The sequence below is a fragment of the Brachypodium distachyon genome, chromosome 5, assembly GCF_000005505.3.
Source record: "Brachypodium distachyon strain Bd21 chromosome 5, Brachypodium_distachyon_v3.0, whole genome shotgun sequence".
Classification (NCBI taxonomy): domain Eukaryota; kingdom Viridiplantae; phylum Streptophyta; class Magnoliopsida; order Poales; family Poaceae; genus Brachypodium; species Brachypodium distachyon.
In genome coordinates this window covers 3,399,912-3,420,276 of record NC_016135.3, presented here as the reverse complement: position 1 = coordinate 3,420,276, position 20,365 = coordinate 3,399,912, and the positions used below count along the sequence as shown (strand labels likewise).

The 20,365-nt window shown below is 42.2% G+C and overlaps 1 protein-coding gene and 3 long non-coding RNA genes across 7 annotated transcripts; 2 read left to right on the top strand and 2 right to left on the bottom strand.

Moving 5' to 3' along the window:
- Positions 1-2,621: 2,621 nt before the first annotated feature.
- On the top strand, positions 2,622-3,754 carry LOC112269230. The gene is made up of 3 exons (XR_002960746.1): positions 2,622-2,682; positions 2,834-2,926; positions 3,340-3,754. It is a non-coding gene; the product is annotated as an uncharacterized LOC112269230 (long non-coding RNA).
- Positions 3,755-5,401: 1,647 nt separating this feature from the next.
- LOC104585278 lies at positions 5,402-11,728 on the bottom strand. 3 transcript variants are annotated; one of them, XR_732885.3, is made up of 6 exons: positions 11,588-11,728; positions 11,412-11,492; positions 8,569-11,316; positions 8,420-8,483; positions 7,963-8,281; positions 5,402-6,920 (listed from the first exon to the last, which is right to left on the bottom strand). It is a non-coding gene; the product is annotated as an uncharacterized LOC104585278 (long non-coding RNA). The 3 variants fall into 3 exon arrangements; XR_002961219.1 differs by having other exon boundaries at positions 5,402-6,265; XR_002961218.1 differs by lacking the exon at positions 5,402-6,920 and having other exon boundaries at positions 7,888-8,281.
- Positions 5,967-13,049, top strand: LOC106865640. Of its 2 annotated transcripts, XR_001404981.2 has the most exons (3): positions 5,967-6,106; positions 7,176-7,278; positions 9,332-13,049. It is a non-coding gene; the product is annotated as an uncharacterized LOC106865640 (long non-coding RNA). The 2 variants fall into 2 exon arrangements; XR_002961220.1 differs by lacking the exon at positions 7,176-7,278 and having other exon boundaries at positions 5,977-6,106; positions 9,332-12,539.
- An 895-nt stretch (positions 13,050-13,944) lies between these two features.
- LOC100827440 (wall-associated receptor kinase 3) lies at positions 13,945-18,124 on the bottom strand. Its single transcript, XM_003580979.2, has 3 exons — positions 16,989-18,124; positions 16,689-16,874; positions 13,945-15,164 (listed from the first exon to the last, which is right to left on the bottom strand). Exons 1-3 carry the CDS (start codon positions 18,046-18,048, stop codon positions 14,119-14,121), a joined length of 2,292 nt encoding a protein of 763 aa, XP_003581027.2. The 5' UTR covers positions 18,049-18,124; the 3' UTR covers positions 13,945-14,118.
- Between the last annotated feature and the right edge of the window lie 2,241 nt (positions 18,125-20,365).

Below are 20,365 nucleotides of genomic sequence, written 5' to 3'. Positions count from 1 at the left end.
GTTAGGCGTGTGACCTAGAGTAGCTCGAGAATACGAGGGGCACCGGCTAAGTCCACGCCAAATTCCCCCCATCAAATTTTCTAATACACAGAACTAACTTTATATATTGTCTTTTTTTTTGTCACGTCGTGGAAACTGTTGAATATCTATGGAGGAGAGAAACCACCATTGCTTTCCATCTTTTGACAATAAAATAGCAGTAGCTGCTTTGAGAGAAGAAGAAGAAGAAGAAAAGTCATTGCTCACCATAGGTACAAACACAGAGTAATTTATGGAAATTGGAGCAATCTAGATTAATATCTAGTGTTGCTGTAGTCTTCCATGCACTCAAAAAAACTTTTAAAAAGTGCAACAAAATTAGAAAGATGTGGATAACAAAAATAGCAAAAAGCAAGTTCAGTGTGTGTATAAAGAATGGTGCAGATTTTGATGGTCATGATCTATGCATCTTGAGGGGTCTACTTTGAAACATTTTCTAACAAGACAAGGATAGAAATTAGCAAGGACAAAAGGATAAAAAGAAGACAAAACCCTCTCAAATAAGCACGGATCAGTGCTTACTGCTACTATTAACTTTTATTTTTTTTCTACCAGAGTAAGTACAATTTTTTTATTGTTTCTTAAATGTTTTCAATATATATTTTTATTCTTTGACTAGTTTCTTCTCGCTAGATACAACTATCGAGAAATGCCCAAAAAATTATTGGAATCAAAACGACTTCTAAGGAGACGTCATGACATATCTGGCGTGTCCCTAGTGATTAGCGCTATGTCTGAGATGGACAACCTTTTAAGTTAGAAGTTAAGTGAACGATGGTGCTAGGACATAAAAAAAGGAATAACACAAGGATACTTGAAAATAAAAATGAGAAAATTACCTTTTCTATTCATAGTAGATAAGGTTCTAAATATTTTGGCACAACCTCTGATCTAGAATTTCTATCATGGAAATATTTTCCTGACAAATATAGTGATGTTATTTCTATCTTACCAATCTGAATATCGATCATGTATTTAAAGTCAGAGATTTACATTACAAGTAGAAATTTTTGTATGAGTAAACAATACAAGTAGGAGTTAAATAGTTAATCTAAATAGTTTTTTTTTGGGAAAAGGTTAGTGTGGATAGTTGACTAAACTCTATCCACACAATTGCTGAATGGCTCTTTGCATTATTTAACTTTGCAATTGTGAGTACGTACAAGGATGCCCATAGTTGGCTGTCAAAAAAAAAGATACACAGAGTACTAGCAATATTTGTTTTTGTTGAGGGCTCGTTCGGTTTGCAGGATTTTTAAAAGATTTCTAAAGGATTTCAACCCTTAGGATTTTTTTCTATGTGTAGCATTCGTTTCATATGAATGAATATGCTAGATTTCTAAGGAATGTGTGCAAATTGACCTAATTCCTAAAGATTCTAAGCATTAGGTGATACCTCATTTTAAAATCCGTAGGATTGCAATTTGCATGCCATTCCAATCCTCCATTTTTCCTATTCATATGTTTTCCAAATCCTGCAAACCGAATGAGCCCTGACCAGATCCATTGATCCGTTCTAGCTACTGTAGCTAGTAATTCTTTTCTTCGCAAAAAAAAAGCTAGTAATTCTTTTCGTCCAGCGTAAATTCTCTGGGGCAAGCTAATACTCGACCGGGTGGCCATAGCATTTGGGAAAGTGAGCGGGAGGGGTGCCGGCCACGAGGAAGTTTTAATGCGAAAAAAAGCGCAAACAACTGGAGCACAGAATAAACGCGAACCAGCCCCACGCCGATTGCGCTATCAGTCGTGCGTCATTAGCGGGACCCACCGTGACGTAATTACCAAAATAAAACCTTCTCACCGCCCGCCGCAGCTTACCCGCTTGCGTTTAAGTCGCTGCAGCGCCTGGCCCCGCTTGAGCCAACGAGATTACGAGAGAGCGGGGCGTGCCACGTGCCCAGAGCTCCCATTAGACGCCCTGATTAATGTCTTCTCTCTCCCTCGCCCAGAGAGACGCAGCAGCCATGGCGAGCCGCCTCGTCGCCAAGCCCTTGATCTTGCGCCACCTCTGCCGTCCTGCATTGAGTACCGGCCTCGATCTCCGGCGACGCTCTCGATCCTGCGTCCTTCCGTCTCTCCTCTCGTAACTCTGCTCTTCGTATCTATTTGTTAACGAGGTTTGTACATACCTACTAAGTATCTGACTTTAGAAAATCTATTGGAACTTGGTGCTGGCACCTCATGACTTGATTTAATCAAGCCTTCCTATTTCTACAGTAGAAGATAAAGAAAAAACATTCAAAGGTCCCAAATTTTCGATGTGGTTGTGTGGCTTTTCTAGAAATATTAACTATGTATAACATATTAAGTTGTTTTACTACATTGCTTGTAAGGAAATTTCAGAAACATATACTATTCCTTGCTTTGCTGTAACAAAATACAAGGCCTCTTCCTTCTGCAACATTTTTAAATTTTAATACTCCTTGCTGCAATATCGCAGAATTTATGTGTTATAGTAGTTCTCAAGAACAAGACAAGGCGATGCGCAGGAGAGGTTGCTTCTGCTTCCTTTTGTGGTTAAGTATAACAGCACAATTTATTCTTTGTGCATGCATTAAGATTTTTTATGTGTTGACACACCCATATTTATTTTGAAGGAATAAATTGTACTCCACTCAGCTTGAGTATCTACTCGCTTAGGTGGTCAGTTCAATTGTTCTACTGCTCGTGTTTGGATCATACAATATAATTTCTTCATCTAGCTTGTTCATCTTTGTTATATCAGTCAATGCTAAATTATAAACCAAATTGCATGGATGAATACTAAGTGTATGTGTTTGATTCATTTTTTAAGGAACTCCTATTGTGGAACCGAGGATTGAATTAACTCTAGCATATTTCTTGAAGTGCTACAGCTGTAGGCAGCTCCGCTTGTACATCAATTGAAGTGAGCTTCTTGCTTATTCTCTAACTGTTTTCCTCTCCATGTATTTGTTGCATTGTGATATCAAATCCTATATAGATTCCCTATTGATTTGTGAGGGTCCATTAGGTTCATCGTGACCTTGTACTATTTTTTCCTGTGCATGCAATTTTCAGTAAGATTGAGTAATAGATGCAGATTCTGTTTTTTAAGGATGAAACCATACTCTTAGATTGTAGTGCAAGATCGAATGCCAGGCTGTAGCGCAAGCAATATATTTGTGACAAAGATTATAGATCTGAACAAAAACTCAGTTCTCAACCGAACAGTGCACAAGCAACACCATGTGCCTGATTTATTTACCTTGTTTATTGTGCAAATTGCAATGTTTTTAAGCATTTATGTACCCGATTTTTTACCTTTTTTCTTTCTTTTAGGTGGCATCTTCCCCATCCCAAGACGATGATGATGATGATACTCCCGTGACAGGATCATTCCATGCATGCTGGGAGTGCGTACTCATACTCCCTGATCAAAAACAACATGGTGCTACTACTCAACATCATACTACTAATGATGAAGATGGCGCAGCATGATTACTAAGTATACATGACGTAGCTTGTTGTAGTTAGCTGTTGTTTTGTGAAGCTGATTGCTATCATGAAATAGTGTGATCCTGTGCACACTACACTACTGATTCTGAACTTGTCTTTTGGGAACAAGAGCTACTATGTGTCCGACTATATATATTATGTATATGAGCTCGAGACTCATGTACAATGCCATATGAACAGAACATTTAGTTATGTTCAACAAAAGTTTTGAAGGGAACACACACATATTTTTTTCTCAGTCGACGCTCCAAAACTCGCTTATCTCCTGGCTGGTTTTAATCGGATGCGCCCAGGCCCAGCTGCAAATGCGTATGGGTATAAACCTTTTTCCCGGTTAGCCTAGCCTTGAGGCATGTGGCTGATGCATGTCTCATGCATGTATAGGCAGAACTAATCAATCAATAATCAGTGCATGTATATATGATGTGCATATTTGAATATCCTTTTTCATTATTTTCTTCCTTATGCATGATGTCCTGCTCAAACATTTGACATGTACTTTAGTACAAAATCATGCCGAACACTCGAGAAATATGAAAATATTTTAAATCTCAATCACATACAACTCACTCAATGACAAATTTACAAAATTAAAGTTGCAAAGTCACACGCCGGAAATTTACAGTTGCAACTGAAAAAACTACGGCTGCAACTGGAAAAATTATAGTCGAAACTATTGTGCAGCCAAAAAAAAATGCACTTGCAACGTCCACTTGAATCGAAAAATTGCAGTTGCAACGTCCACCAAGTTGAAAACTTGCAGTTGCAATTCACATGCAATTATGGTCTTTGGAATATGCATCTCATCCAAAAAAATTAGGACACGAGAAAAAAAGAAGTGAAACTTACCTATTATTACATTTTACGTGAGTGCAAAATATATAATTTGTGCAACTCAGAGTGTGCAATTCATAAAAAATATAACGAAAAATTATTACAAAAAACAAATTGTGTGCAAAATATTATGACACCAGAGTTGCATATGAAAAAGAAAATAGAAGGCATAATGAAAACCAATCAAAGTCAAGAAAAATGAACAGATAAGAAAAGGCAAAGAATTAATAGCAAAACTGAAATAACAAAGAAGATGAAAAACGTAAGAAAAAAGAAACGAAATGAAGAAAACCAAGAAAATCGCAAACATGGGTATCAAATTTGCAACCTCTTGTACCTTTTACCCAGCACAAAGGTAGGAGCCACTGCACCAATCAATTCATATAGGCGTTTTCTCTTCATCTATTAATATATTTTCTCGGGCTCTACTTCTAACGCCCGCAATAATCTCTGTGTGTGATCTGGTTCATAACGTCGACTGAGAAAATCGATTTCTCAGGCGACCGAGGATTAGCAAATCCGTTACTAAATTAAGAAAAGTATCTATGTGGTCCAGCTTCCCTACCGATCATGTGTTTTTCATTTTTCATAGATCCCTCTCTAGTAGTGCCTCTACAGCATCTCCAAACGCCTTGTCCTGGAAAATCCTTCCAATGGTAAAAAGAGAAAAGAATTTGACGAAATTGCTATGCATTATTCACTTGAATATCAACATCTAGAGATCCAAATTAATTTTGTCATTACACTTATTTTCATATTATACTCAAGTGGTATATATTGTAGATCTTGGTTTTTCTATAAACTTGGACTAATTTGTAGAAGTTTAACTTATGACAAAGTTAGAAGTTCTTATAGTATTTAGAGTTCAAGAAAGGGAATAGCAACAATGGGGGCAAAGAGGAGGATGTAGATGCAAAGGAAGGAGGAGTGAGACAATGGAGAAATTTTCACAAATGTGTGTACGTAACACCAACTTAAAGAACAAAAATCACAAAAAACATGCTCAACGGAGGATATGGAAATGGTCGAGGTGCAAATGATGGAGGAGAGAGACAGTGGAGAAAATTTCACATAAAACTTTATTTAGCGGCACGGCAAAGCGCGCGTATTCGTCTAACAAGGACAACAAAACACAACGCACTTTCGACCATCAGAAATTCTGAGGGCATCACCAACGCCCGCCAGCCGTTCGCTGTACCCACTCGGATCTCTAACCGTCCGTCCACCGTTGTCTTCGGCCGCTGCCCGCTGCTCGGCCAGAAATAAAAACTCGGAAATGTCTGCTTAACTGGGCCGAAATCTCGGCCCATTGACGAACAGTGACGTCGTCCAGTTCCAGAGTCCAGACCCCAATGGCCCCATGGCGATGGCGCATCGTCTCCCCTACCGCGGCGCTGCCCCGCCTCCCCTTCCCGCACGAGAGACGGCGGCCTGCCCTCTCGCCATTCTCGGCGACAAGGATCGATGCCGAGGCAGTGCAAGACACCCACCCCTTTCCTGCAGCCTGCATTAGCGGGATTTAGGGTTTCGCGGGTGACTCGTCCAGGCACGGCGGCTCCTCTCGCCTGATGAGCAATAACAGGCGGAAGAAGTTGACCAGGAGTCTCCACGAGGAAGGAAAGTGAAGCGCACTGGAAAAGGCGCGCTGGGAGGCGCCTTGTTGCCGCCTGCTCGCTCTCCAATAGCAAGCAAGAGGGAACGACACTGTCGAGGGTCCTCATCGCCGACCGTCGCACTCCATCGGCACCGACCGTAGGTAGAGCTCGCTTCTCTCTCCTCCTTCCCTTCTGTGTTCACCCACCATAAGTTTGTCCAGTGTTCTTGGCTTGACAGCGTACTTTGATATCTCTCAGTATAAATTTGGCTACAGTATCTCTGAATTATCTTGCTGGAATTGGAATGTATACAAATTTATCTGCACATCATCAATAATGCAGAACTTATAAACTTGGTTCTTGCACATTTGGAACTGTGTACCATGGAAAGCAGAGGGAAAATGTATGAAGAAAATTCTTTGCACACCATTGAAGAAAGAACTTACGGAACTTGGTTCTGGGAGATTTGGAACTGTGTACCATGGAAAACAAACGGAAAGTGATGTAGCTATTAAGAGAAAATGCAGAAAAGTTGATTAACAAGCTCCACTCCAGCTTAGTTCATAAGTACTCCCTCCGTTCCATAATTCTTGTCGAAATGTTACATGTATCTAGATCCTTTTTAGGAATAGATACATCCATTTTTGGGCAAATTTGAGACAAGAATTATGGAACGGAGGAATATTATTTATATCATTGCCATTATACTAGCAGCATTTAAGTATTCAAATAGGTCGTGAGGATCAAAGTTAATCCATAACACTATTGCAGTATGCCAACGACTTGGCCTTAATATGCAGTAATATCATGTATTGACAATATATACAAGCAGCACACTAGACTGGATACCACTATGCCAGATGTTTATTAATATTTCCTTATCCTTGGCATTGCGCACAATATGATTTACCGGATATGCTGAGGCTCAGTTTGGCATTGCTGAACTGTACTGCGGTGAACTTACTTTATAATATGCTGTGGAAAAATACACACGAAAGTAGGGAAAAGTTGGTTAGCCAAACACGAAAATAGTGAAAAGCGGGCGAAAAAAATGGGATTATGATAATCCACCGCAATGCTATTCTCTTCCACACTTTAGTAATTGTTTTCTTGTCTGACCATTTTAATTTTTGTTGGAGTATCGGATGTTTTTATTCTATTTCTTTTGGAAGCATGCTGTTATTATAATAGAATGGTCATATCATCATTGTGTATATGCTCTATTTGTAGAAGGCAAATGAACCTAGAAAGAGAAGCACACGAGAATTTTGAAACTTACACAAACTGGCCGCCGCAAGGAGCCATGGTCCCTAAAGCACAATATTGCCATGAGGTAATATTATTTTGTGCCGTTTGAGGCTTTGAATATTTTAGTTTTAGGCAGCCAGCAGTTTTGTGGAAGTGTGGATGTGTCTCAGTGTTGTGGTGCAATCGGTAAGAATTGATGCATGGCTACTGTTTCTTTATCTTCTGTCCTCACGAGAACGGATACACACAATTACTGTATTTAATGTTGTTGATGGCATTTTTTGTTGATACTCCTGTGATGATACAACAACAGCATAATGTGTCACTTCTATGTAATTGATTGAAAAAAATACAGACCATATATTCAGACTCAACCTTTACCATCTTTGCTTTGGTCAGTATATTAAGGAGTTTTTGAGTAGCAATAATTATTTTTCATTCTGTTTTGCAGCCCAAATGCCTCGAATAATGCAGGATCACCCACAAATCTTAAATATGGAAACTAAAACTTAAGTAAAATCGCACATGCCCTCACAGATAAAAGTTTTCTAAACCTTTCCAAGTATTCTTGGTCATTTATCTAAATAATATTCCATAATCTTATTTGATGTTATCAGTGGTCAATTTAAGGTTACTTCTTGAGAATCATAGTTACTAGTAAGGTACCTGTGCATTGCTACAGAACAACAAGACGAAATAAAAATAATCTAAAATGCAAGTATCGGTTCTTTTCATTTCAAACACATGTATATCAACCGTGTTTTCTTACCAATACAAACACACATAGTTCTTGACCATCACGAGCCATGAGGCCATACAGCTCCATCAGGCTCCTTGACACACATTGCCATCTTCTGGTTACCATGAACTGTCCTATAACGGAGGCTGTTGCGGGTCTCTCTTCTTGCATTTCTTTGTCGTGGATGTCCGCAATGCCCATTTCCAGCTTCCCTTTAGAATTACCGAGGCACAGTTTTTTTTTTGCTGCAAAGGTGCCCCTTTGATTTAGCAATCTCTTAATGTCTCTGAGCATAATCACTGCGGCTCCATAGATAAAGGGGAGGAGGTGACATATTCCACTGTTCCATCTGCTTGTTATCAGCAAAATTAAAACGATACAGGCAAATAGAATGACTACAAAATTTCCCAAAAGAAACCGTCAGGAACAAGATCCTATCATCAGTATGAAGAACAACATTCTAAAGGAGCCCACTGTACAGACATACCTTTCTTGAGAGCTGATTAGGATCTTCCCATATTAGCTCATACCGTGGGTACTTTTTATCCAACCTACAGAACATCAAGTGTTGGAACGGTCTTGGAGATTAATGGCAAACCAGAAAGCTATGTGGAGATATGAAGAGAGATGCGGTACCTTCCGGTGTTGCTTGAAACTTGAGGCTTTGTTGATGAATTGGTTTGCAAGAGAAGCTTTAAACCCCAAAGGAGGATTCAGCCCCATGATCGGCAGATAAAAAACTACACTGAGCATACAAATCTGGGATTTTCACACAAATGGATGAGACCAAAATAACACACAGGTGGCTATGGCTACACCAATCGGGATCATGCGGGTAACTCATCTGGTTGAACAGTCATCCAATCTCGTCTCTCAAAATTGAAGTCATTTTGAAGAAATATGTATACTGTTCTATGAGTCCAGTCCTATTACAAATTAAATGATCAAAACTTGATACGGGGCTTTGGTGCCCTGGTTAGGTCCCCATATCTTCAACTACAGTTGCCGTATCTTAATAAAATTTAACTATTAACATAAAAGTGGACTTTACATAGAAAGAATTACCTTCGGCTGAATGAGATCATAACTGTCTATACGCAATTCTTTTTTTCAAAATCTTCAAGCTTTTCCTTCAATAACGTGCTGAAATCATTTGGACCACAGGAGACCGTGTATTCAGACACGGCAACACGCGCTATCATGGCCTAGAAAATAGTATCAAAACTAGAGATGCTTGGAGGCTTGGATGATACAACAACAGCAAAATGTGTCACTGTTATGTAATTTATTATTGAAAATGCAGACCATGTATTCAGACTCAACCTTTACCATCTTTGCTTCATAGTCTGTTCATTAAGGAGTTTTTGAGTAGCAATAATTATTTTTCAATGTTTTGCAGCCCAAATGCCTCTGAATGACGCAGTATCACCCACAAATCTTAAATATGGAAGCTAAAACTAAAGTAAAGTCACACATGCCCTCACAGGTAAAAGTTTCTAAATCTTTCCAAGCATTCAAGCTTATTCAATTAATATTCCATAACCTTATTTGATGTCATCAGTGGTCAATTGAAGGTTACTTCCTTAGAATCATAGTTATTAGTACTTAATGTTATTTCCACTTTGCATGATTTGGCTGTTATGTATACAAAACCAAGATGATGGTTGTTTGCTTTTGTTGAAATACTGGAGATTCTGGAGCAATCAAGATTTTTGATAGGACTAGCTTAATATATGTCCGTTTCCACGGACAGTTGTCCAGCTATTGTTATCATGCTTTGTGTCATGTCTTTGAAAGCTTTGCAAAAAAATTGGAGATGGTTCCACATGTAAGAAAATGAAAAAGAATATGTATTCCCATGGTCCTTATGCTATTCTCAAAGTCATGTACAGAAGCCTATTATTCAATAAAATAGAATTCCCATTTCAAATGCCTTTATCATTATGTTTTTTACGTTTACTATATCATACTCCACTCCAGTACCAGCGACAATTATTATGGATCGGAGGGAGTATTAATTTTAGTTTACATCCAAATCTGTCCTTCTCAACTACAAGTACGGGCGCGGCAACGCGTTCTTTTATGGTCTGGTGTCCTACAAAGAAGAGATGCTTGGAGTCTTCCCCAGACCTAACTTGTGATAAATTCATTTAGACTTGTAGTTCTTGTTAAATTCCAATTGTTATGTGTTATATATCTTGTCAGTTCTCATTTTGTTGACTGAAAATCACATCCTTTAGTATGTAACTGTTAACGGGTACTTGGCATTTCTACCAGGGCAACACCTACATTATCAAAGGATGCAACAGTAACTACTGTTGCTACATCTACTACCTTCTCACTTGACTAGTAAAACCAACATATCCATCAATTAATTGTTCTATGAAATACAAATATCGATCTGTAAGTACAAAATTACAACAAAACTTTTGTGTTGTCAAGCTAACTTTACATGAATTTTTTTATGATGCCTACATTTCCACATGATAAATCTTCTTTGTTAATCACTAAGTATTCGTACATCTACACAACTCGGACAGTATATTGTACAACTATATTTCTGAGATTCATCGTTGTCTTCTTGATGATTATTTTTAATTTTGTGCCATGAAGATATCATCGAATGTGCAGATAATGCAAAGTATCCAGCGAGGACACCCAAGGATCTTAAAAAGAATGCAACGCTGTAGTCCGAAATTCCGACTTGCAGCACAAATGTCGATAGGTACTTACTATTTCTTCTCCGCCTTATGTATATACAATTCCGCAGCACTAATTAATCTCTCTGGTATATAGGTAGTTCTTCTTTGAATTTCACATAGTTCAACGTCCTTTATCTAGCTAGGTCACTTAGAATAACTATTTGTTCGATTATTTAGCTATCTAGCTGAGTATCTGGATTATGTATATGAGGTGACGGGATAAGTGACCAAAATTGTTTGAGAACTAATAATTCCTTCTATTTAACAAGTTTCAATCACTGTCACTGGATCCCAAATAATGGAGAGCCACCATCTCTTATGGAGTATCATGCAGGATCTGAGAACCACTTACATTGAATTTCATATTTTTTTTAATGTTCTTTAGCTTAATGTTTAAAGTGCTTCAAGGCACAGCAGGGCCTTAAACTCAAACATTAACTTTACTACCTTTTGCTGGTAGATTAATAATTGCAGATTTTCGTTATAAAAATAGTTAGGTTTGGTATTTCTTTCTCAATGTGGGTGCAATAGTCTTGTCTTGGTATGATTTGATGTGCAGCTTCTCCAAGCAAGGGAATGATTTGAGGAAGACAATAACTGCATCAAGATTAGGGCCACTAGACGTGAGATGCAAAACCTTGACGCTGCGCATCAGCATTTTCAAGTTGCCAGCAACCATTCCCTAATAATAGAGAAGGCATACACATTACAAAACAGGATCAGATACAACATATGATGCATATTATTGAATCCCAGATACAAGTTGGCCACAGCTACCTGAGAAGTCGCGGACCCAAGATTGAGATGCAAAACCTTGGCGCTGCGCATCAGCGTTTTGGAGTTGCCAGCAACCATTCCCTAATAACAGAGAAGGCATGCACATTATAAAACAGGATCAGATACACCATATGATGTGCAGTATTGCATCCAAGATACAAGTTGGCCATAGCTACCTGAGAAGTCACAGACCCAAGATTGAGTTGTGTAAAATCGTCTGTCATGGAGCCCAAGATTTTGGTGCCTTGATTAACTGGATGACTGGCTCGGGGAGAACAACAGTTACGAGTCTTCTGACCAATCTTTCTAGGCTAGGGGCATTTTCTATGACTAGTTGAGAGCAATGCCGACATCCACGGATGACGATTCTCCGAAGAGTCCCTGAATTGGTGAGCAGGTACTCAAAGTCAAGCAGCAAGGTGTCGAGGACAGGGCAGCCAGCGAGCAGGCCTTGGAGGGTGTCTCCCCGTACGGAAAGGAGTTCCATGGTGAGCTTTTCTAGGCAAGGGAAGTTAAACGACGGTGTGGTGTCGTCCTCAAAGAAGCTGCAATTGCCGAATCTGGCAAGTGGCAACGCGCAGGGTCGGCGCGAAGCGGAGCAAGGATATTGGCACTGGAGCGTCGTACTTCGGGAGCCAGAGTTCAATCTCCTGGAGATTTCGGAGAGCGGGGTACCTGAGCCAGCGGTCTGGAGTTAGGATCGCTGATTTGAAGACACGGAGGCTTAAGCGGCGTGCCGGGCCCTTGTGCTCGGAGAGGATCTTGCCATCTTGGACACGACGGTGAAGCGGTGGCAGCCACACCCGTTGATATCGGAAACGTGGTTGAGCGAGAGATGCGCCACAGGTGACGCCACCGGCGGGAGAGGGCGGTGGTGCGCACGCCGTCGCCGATGGAGAGGTGAGAGATGATGGTGTTGAGGATCTCGACGGGGAGGGAGCTGATCAGATCGATTTCCTCCAGCTTCCTCGCCTTCTTGGCAACGGGGACTTCCGGCGCCGCCACCATGGCAGGTGGCTCGTGGGACGGCCGAGTGGTAGGGTTGGTTGAGGTGATCTGTCCCGGGGATATATTTTCGTGAGAGCAGATGTCAAGCGTTTGATTTAATTGACATGCCAGATTAATAGATACCCATTCGCGCACGTGTAGAAGTAAAAAGAGTAAATTTCAAAGAAACACCGTATTTGAGTCATCCTTATCACGGAACCACAGTTTGCGACAATTTTCTTGCGAAACCACAGTTCTTGCGCCTAATTTTCTCGGTTCAGCCAAAACACGATTTGAAGCTCGTTTGACACGATTTCTTACAAGTGGGGCCCACTCTCAGGTCGCATCCATTTTTACGTTAGGCCCTGCATAATTTCGTTCATCTTTTCTTTGCGCCCAAATCGCGCTTCAAATTGTGTTTTGGACGAACCGAGAAAATTAGGCGCAAGAAATGTGGTTTTGTGAGAAAATTATCGCAAACTGTGGTTCTGTGAGAAGCATGTCTCAAACTGTGATTCCTTGAAATTTACTCAAGTATAAAAGGACCGTATATTAGCCACTTAAGATAATTTAGTTCTGAAAACACTGAAACCTAAATTCGATGACCAAATAGCACATGTTCCTAAGTTAAGGAACGGTGCGTGCATTTTACTCCTTTTGTGGGCAACCGGTTGGATGGGGAGCGTAGGAGTAAAATCATGCGATGCACGAGCTGTAACATATAATTTTTGTTGCTGTTATCTTTTTCCCGAGACATATTTCTTCAAATTATTTGTACTTTTGATACCTCATCATGACCTCTCTGTTTTGGCATTGCCCCTCCAAATTTAGAAAAGCGTTATACATTTTTTATGTTTGTAAAAACGTAAAATAAAAAATCAGATTTAATTTATAGGCGGCCGCAGATCTTCGAACACCGGCCGGCCTCCCGTCCTCGAGTAAGACCGCCTCCATCTCTTCCGTGCCTCGCCGGAATCTGGCGGTCGGCCGATCTCTGTTGAAAATCAGGCTAGTCTCAACATGTCTCTCACGCAAGCAACAACAATCCGGCGAGACGCACAAAACACGCGGCAAGCAGAATCGATCAGGAAGCACACGCACACACGCCGAACCGATTGGAGCGCTACAGCCAGCCCAGATCAGAGGCTTCGTGTGCTCGGCACCTTCCGCGTGCTTGCCGCCGCTTTGGGATCATTCGTTTCCAAAATCGATGAGACTAGAGATCCGTTTTGGATCATTCGTGACCAAAATCGGTGAGATTAGAGATTCAATTCATGGGCGAAATAAGATGAATCAGTTTAGAGTAGAAGAGACCAAGAGAAGGACGGGAGGCGTCATGGACTCATGGGCGCCGAGAGCAGACGTGGAAGAAAGAAGGAAGCACAGAGCAAGCCCCGGAGAGGAAGAGAGAGCCAAGAAAGAGAAAGGCTTATAAATTCTAAATCAATTTTGAGCCGTTCTTATATTTAATTTTGGGAAAAGAGGTTGTACCGAAGCAAAAGTGATGACTTAAACTTACGATGAATTTGTGCATCAACAATGCATAGGCCAAGAAAATGATCTTCTTTTCGGGAAAAAAAGTTGGCACTGTCACTCGATCAGTGGGCGCCTTGACAAATCAAAACTAGAGAAATCAGACCAATGAATCCACATTACATAAGCAAATAAACTATCCAGAATATTAAGCCACTTTAATCTGCACGTAGGTGCTTCGTTCTCCTCAAGCCTTAAGCAAAGCAACATCATCCGGTGCAGGACTAAGATCCGGCTGGTAGTTTCTCCCTTGTCCACTCTGTAAAGCTTCTCCTACTATTTCGAGGAGGCGGTGTTCGACTTGTTTCATATCCGGACGCTCTTCTGGATTCGGTTTTAGACACTCCACGGCGACTCCGCTGACCATTTCCAAGAGCTTCAAATCCACCTCGCTTGTAATATCGTTATCAATAAAGTTCCTCGCTCTTTTATCTAGACAAGCTTGAACAAAGTTTGCGACATAGCTTCTGTTGTTGTCATATGTTGCAGCCCTCCTTGTGACAAGCTCTATCAAAACAATTCCGAAACCGTAGACATCGCTCTTCTGTGTAAGGATCCCCATCTCCATGTACACCGGATCTATGTAACTCTTGTCCCCAACCACGCGCTCAGCCGTCTCGGATTTTCCTTTTGCAAGCAGCTTCGATGTCCCGAAGTCCGAAACTTTGGGGGTGAAGTATTCATCAAGAAGAATATTGGCAGATTTGACGTCGCCGTGACGGATGGTGCTCTCCACTGCTGAATGCATATACGTTAGGCCTTCAGCTGACCCAATAGCAATGTCAAGGCGCCTATTTGCCGGAATGCTATCTCTTCCTTTGAAGAGAACGTCATACAAACTTCCTCTTGCCACAAACTCATACACCAACATGGGAACATCCATCTCTAAGCAGCAGCCTATGAGCATAGCAATATTCTTGTGCCTCATTGCAGACTGGATTATAACCTCATCAGTGAATTCCCTCTTCATCTCTTTATCAACTTTGATGGACTTCTTTACTGCTACTTGTTGCTTATCTTTCAACGTCCCCATATAAACCTTACCAAAGTGCCCCTCTCCAATGACACGCTCATAATTATTTGTGATTTGTTTCAGTTGTTTCCTTGTATAGATCCGTATATTCTTCACGCCGTTCAGTACTGGACCACCATTTTGTCCATAGAACTTCCTGAGCTTTAGATGTTGCTTGGTCATAACCATGAGGACAAAAGCAACAATCAAGCTAGCAAGGCCTGCGAATAAGCAAAGTAGTGAAGCTTTGTGGTTAAACGGCCATATATGCGAATTGTTTTACACAATTACCAAACATATATAGCACTTTACTTAATAACATAAAGGTTAACTTTAGATGTTATTTCTCTCGAATCACTTAAGTAAAAATTTATTTTCAGTGAACCTGCGCATTTCACCAGTTTATAATGTCCTTAATCATTGAACAAGTTGACAATCTTGTCTGAACACACATCCACTTTGTTTCTTCACATGTCCTGTGTTCTAAAAACAAAATCAAGACAAAATAAATCAACAACCTATTCTTTTTTTTAGACAATATAGAAGCTTTATTACCCAAGGCCTCTGCATATACAAGACCCACATAGCCCAAATGTAATAATCTATGGAGCATCGCAAAACCCTATAATACATATTTTATGTGTAGACACGAGTAAATTTAAAAACCACACTTCTTGGAGGTAGGATTTCATTGGACCACACAATTATTATTAATAGTCTCATAGAACCACAATTTTTGGGGCAGACTGTCTGACATAACCCAAATAAGGTAGATTTGGCCGTTTGATGGTATTTCTGACAGGTAGGACTCACCTATCATATGTCACGTCAGACCCGTTTCGTTGCCACGTCAGCTCCCGAACTCGATCCAACCCGTTAAGGGTTATGTCTCTACCCGCATCGACATCTCGGGTCAGATCCAGGAGCTGATGTGGCAACGAAACGAGTCTGCCCTTCCGATATATGTGGCGTATGACAAGTGGGTCCCACCTATTCGAAATACCATTAAATGGCCTAATATACCTGATTCGTGTTCTGTGAGACGGCCTTCCCCAAAATGGCCTGGTGAAACCTAAATCCAAGAAGTATAGTTTTGTTAAATTTACTCTATAAACACAAATAAGTTTGACCAAAAGGAACTTCAAAAATTTATCAGCGCACCATCGTTATCCCAACCTCACTGCATATAGAACCTACAGACTAAAATTGCATGCAACTGAAAGTCAACACATAAGTATTATATGTAGCTCGTTACATTTCTCATATTTTTTTTCCGACACATTTCATTTGGGCATCCAACTTTAAATGTGTTTTGTAAATTAGGAACTATATATACCTGTTGTCAAGATTTAAAATTTGAACTTTGGTAGGGTGGGGTTGGGCTGGAGGGTGGGGATCGAGGAACAAGTCAACAAATCTTAAGCTACCATGTGGGCACATGTGGCTGGCACCAGTCTCCATAGTTATGTTTCTTGTTGTTGGTATTGTACCAAAATAACTAAGAATTAAATGATCTGCCACTAAATTCTAGATGGTATCTACGAAGAAAAGAAGATCAATGTTTGTAATTAACCAGCTAGTCTTTTTTTTACGGAAAGCTTTAGGCCATAAGGCCTATTTCATATTATTAATCAAAATAAAATACTTACATGAGTGCAAAATAATGAAAGAAATATTAACCAGCTAGTCTGGTATGCTTTAAAAAAAACAGCTAATCTGGTATTCTAGAGCTATCGAGGGCTTACCCACAACGATCTTTGCTGCTAGGGGAAAAATTTCTGTGCAGTTCCCTTTTTTACCGTCACCTTTCATCCCTCTTTTGCATGGACAGTCATATCCTCCGAGTCTGTTGTTGCAGATCCCGTCAGTAGAGCATGGATAGAAATCAAGAAGCTCAGGATTCTGATCCCGGAGCTGACACTCATCGATGTCTGAAAAAACGGGGGTTAAGAAATGATGAGTGCGGAGGAAAGAGTAAGCTTGATCGATGAGTTGGATTTGGAAATTGCTGAGGATTAAACATTGATGGATATATATGTACTGACCTTGGCATCCACCAGTGATGTAGGGGTTGCCATGGTAAAAATCCCAGCACTTGCAGGAGTAGCCCGGACCATTCTTTGCGTTGGCACAAGAGCTATTGCCACTGAGGCAGCCACCGTCCTGACAGGAGCCGTTTCTGATGGCGAAATCGAGCACCAAGGGGAAACCCCTGCTCAGTTTGTTGGACAGCACCTCGTATCCGTAAATGTCCTCCGTAGAGAAGTTGTACCATGACTTCTCCACCGCCATGCCGTAGGAGCAGGGATTGGTAGCCCAACGAGGGTTGCTCTTTTCATCCTTAAAACTGATTCCGGTGATTGTGACGGGTAGCCGCTGTTTTGGCAAGGCGACCTGACAGCAGCCCAGCCCCGTGCAAGACCCATTTGTGGCCATTTCCAGGCTGATGGCGAGGTATGAAGTGCAGGAGAGGGTGAAGCTGTAGCCCGTGGTGCTCTCAAAGTTGTCCGACATCAATGGTTGGACGTTCCATCCGACACCGATGAGGGCATTGCGCGTGGACGACAGGAGGAACGGCCCCTCCGTGTCCAACACCATATACTTCCCCTTGAGTAAGTCTTGTGTAAAATTTGAGAAGCACCTGGAATTTATGGCGCCGTATACCCGTACCTCGCTCTTCTCCAGTGATATGTTAAACAGCTCCACTGGCCTTAACGACTTTCCCAGATCGATGCCCTCACCGTTGCTCTTGAAGCCAGACTGATAGATCACCTGGTATGTTTGGTTGGTGCTACCGCCCTTGTCGTCGTAGGCAAGGAAGGCGCGAGGTGGATCGAAGGAGAAGTTGCAGGTGACCTCGAAGCCTGGGAGGAAACAATCAGTCTTCTCCATGCCGAAGGGGAAGGGGATGCTCATATCGCCGCACTTCTCCCGGCAGCTCCGACGTGCCATCAACGGTTGCGCGTCAGCTTCTATTCGATCATGTTCATCAGCGGCAGCCCCAACTACTGGTTGCAGAACTGCAAGGAGGAGTATGAGTAGCAGCTGGGAATACTGCGAGTGCGTGTTCATCGTGGTGCTGTAAAGTTCTAACAACGGATACATTTTGCTAGTTAGCTACTAGTAGCTCTTTGGCTACATGAAGCCTCTCACGAGCGATGACTAGTTATTGATATATTGATACCTTCTTGTTGTTTACTTCGAGTAAATACCAAGTTTCAATAGTTCAGTAATATGTTTATACTCATGACTCATCACAAACGGTCCACGTGGTATATATCTTATTCTTCATGCGTCAGACATCGATCCACAGACCATAGTGATTCATCCTGTATTCTATTTAGTTGCTTTGCTACAGACAGCAGGATTCTACCGTCCAATATGACAAGTGCAAACAAAAAGTATAGGCCTAGAGATGCTATTGCCCCCTTCTAGACAATTTCAGCTTGTGCATAAGCTAGTCTCAGCTTAGCTGTTCCTAGGAGCTTTGGTGTGGGGAAGCTGGCTAGAAATTTGTCTCCCATTCTAAACAGCTCATGGACCTTGAGCTTCTTTTCTTTATGAATGGCGTAAAGTCAGTAATAGCCAACAAATACTCCCTCCGTCCTAAATACAATTCCAAATCACTTATTTTAGGATGGAGGGAGTATATGATATTAGCATCGCACAAAAAACAACAAGACAACATATATTTCATTGAATCAAAGAACACAAATTTTTGGAATACAAAATGCAAATATTTTATCATACAAGCCGCATCCCTGAAATTGGAATCGAAGAGCACGAATATATTTTCTTTGTGCAATCAGAAAATTCATAGTCCCCACAAAGAACTGTTTTACTCAAATCCATCCCTGAAATTGAAAAACAAAGACCATCTAAAAAGTGTTCATCCATTTCTCAAGCCAAAAAAGAGAAGTGTTCATCAATCCATTTCTCAAACCCATCCCTGAAATTGAAAAACAATCCGAGGCTTCCCCGTATCAACTGGAAATTGAGAGGCTTCGGCACATAGCTCGTATAGAGCAGAACGGGTGGAGCCTCGGTGCGGGCCGGAGCAGATCGGGGTGGGTGCAGGTTGGAGCAGAACGGGATCGGTGCAGGGCGGAGCAGAGGGCGGAGCGGAGCAGAGAGCAGGACCAGGCCGGAGCGGGACGGGGTCCTGACCGGCGGCGACGAGGGGAAACGAAGATATCGGGCGAGGGAGATGCTCGCTTGCCGTGGGGAGAGTGGGGGTGGTTGGGGAAGAGGCAGGGGATTGGGGAGGTAGGGGCAGTCTTGGTGTAATTTTTGAAGAAAAACGATTCATCTCGTGGTCGTGGAGAAGCTCGGGTTTCGGTGCTTCAAGAAGAAGAGCATCTCAGCAGGTTCCATTTGGGACAGGAGACAAAAAAAATCGTGGACAAAATTTGCATCTCCTCCGGCAGGTTTCCTAAACTCCATTCTTTATTTCTTTTCTTCCATCACAATGACATGTGGGGTTCATCCGTCAGTCACACAATCATTTTACCTTGCTCTTCTTCTTCCTCCGTCTCCTTATTCCCCCAAATCCCTTCCCCTTGGCCTTCTGTCCCAAATCCGGCCGATGCACTGCTGCTCTCCCCGCGCCGCCGTTGCTCCGTCGCGCGCCCCTTGCAGTCCCCCACGCGCCCGCCGCCGCATGCTCGCTCGCGCCCTCCGCCATGCACCCGAGCAGGCCGTTCGCCGCGCCTGCTGCCGCGTCCGCACGAGCTCGCCGCCGCACTCCCCCCATCGCCCGAGCATGGCGCCGCGCCACACCCATCCGCCCGAGCATTGGCGGCGAGATTTGGCCGTGAGGAGGCTGCCGGGCACTAGGGAGGGCCATTGGAAGATTGCTGGGCCGCCTAGGAGGTCGCGACGGAGCCCCTCATCTTTGCAGCGGCGCGAATCGATGGCTGTGCCGGCCAAATCGACGACGACAACATGCATCCGTGGGCGAGATGGCGTCGTCTCTGGTCGCGATCAGCCGGGAGATGGGGTCGGGAAGGCTCACGACCAAGCTAGGGGGTCGCGGATGAGGCTGGAAATGGCCGGCGGCAGCCAAGCCGGAGCAGCCGGGTCGGGAGAGGCGGAAGCGAGGTGAAATCGGGCGATTATTTTCACGCCGATGCTTTTCCAGGTTCAGGGGACGAGCTCCCGGTTCCCTACATTTGGGGAAGTGGAGAGACAAAATAGTTTCCCTAAAAATTCAGGGATTGAGAACATTCAGGAAACCTGTTAGAGCTGTTTTGCAAGATTTAGTGAATGGTGGCAGTTATTTTAGGAAACGGGGTTTTTGGGAACTTGTTGGAATTGCTCTAAGCATCGGAGAAGTTTTCACTTCCAGATATCTTATGGCTTCCTGGGACTTAATCCGGAAAACAGTTAACGCATGCATCTCAATGTCACGTTGCTATGATTG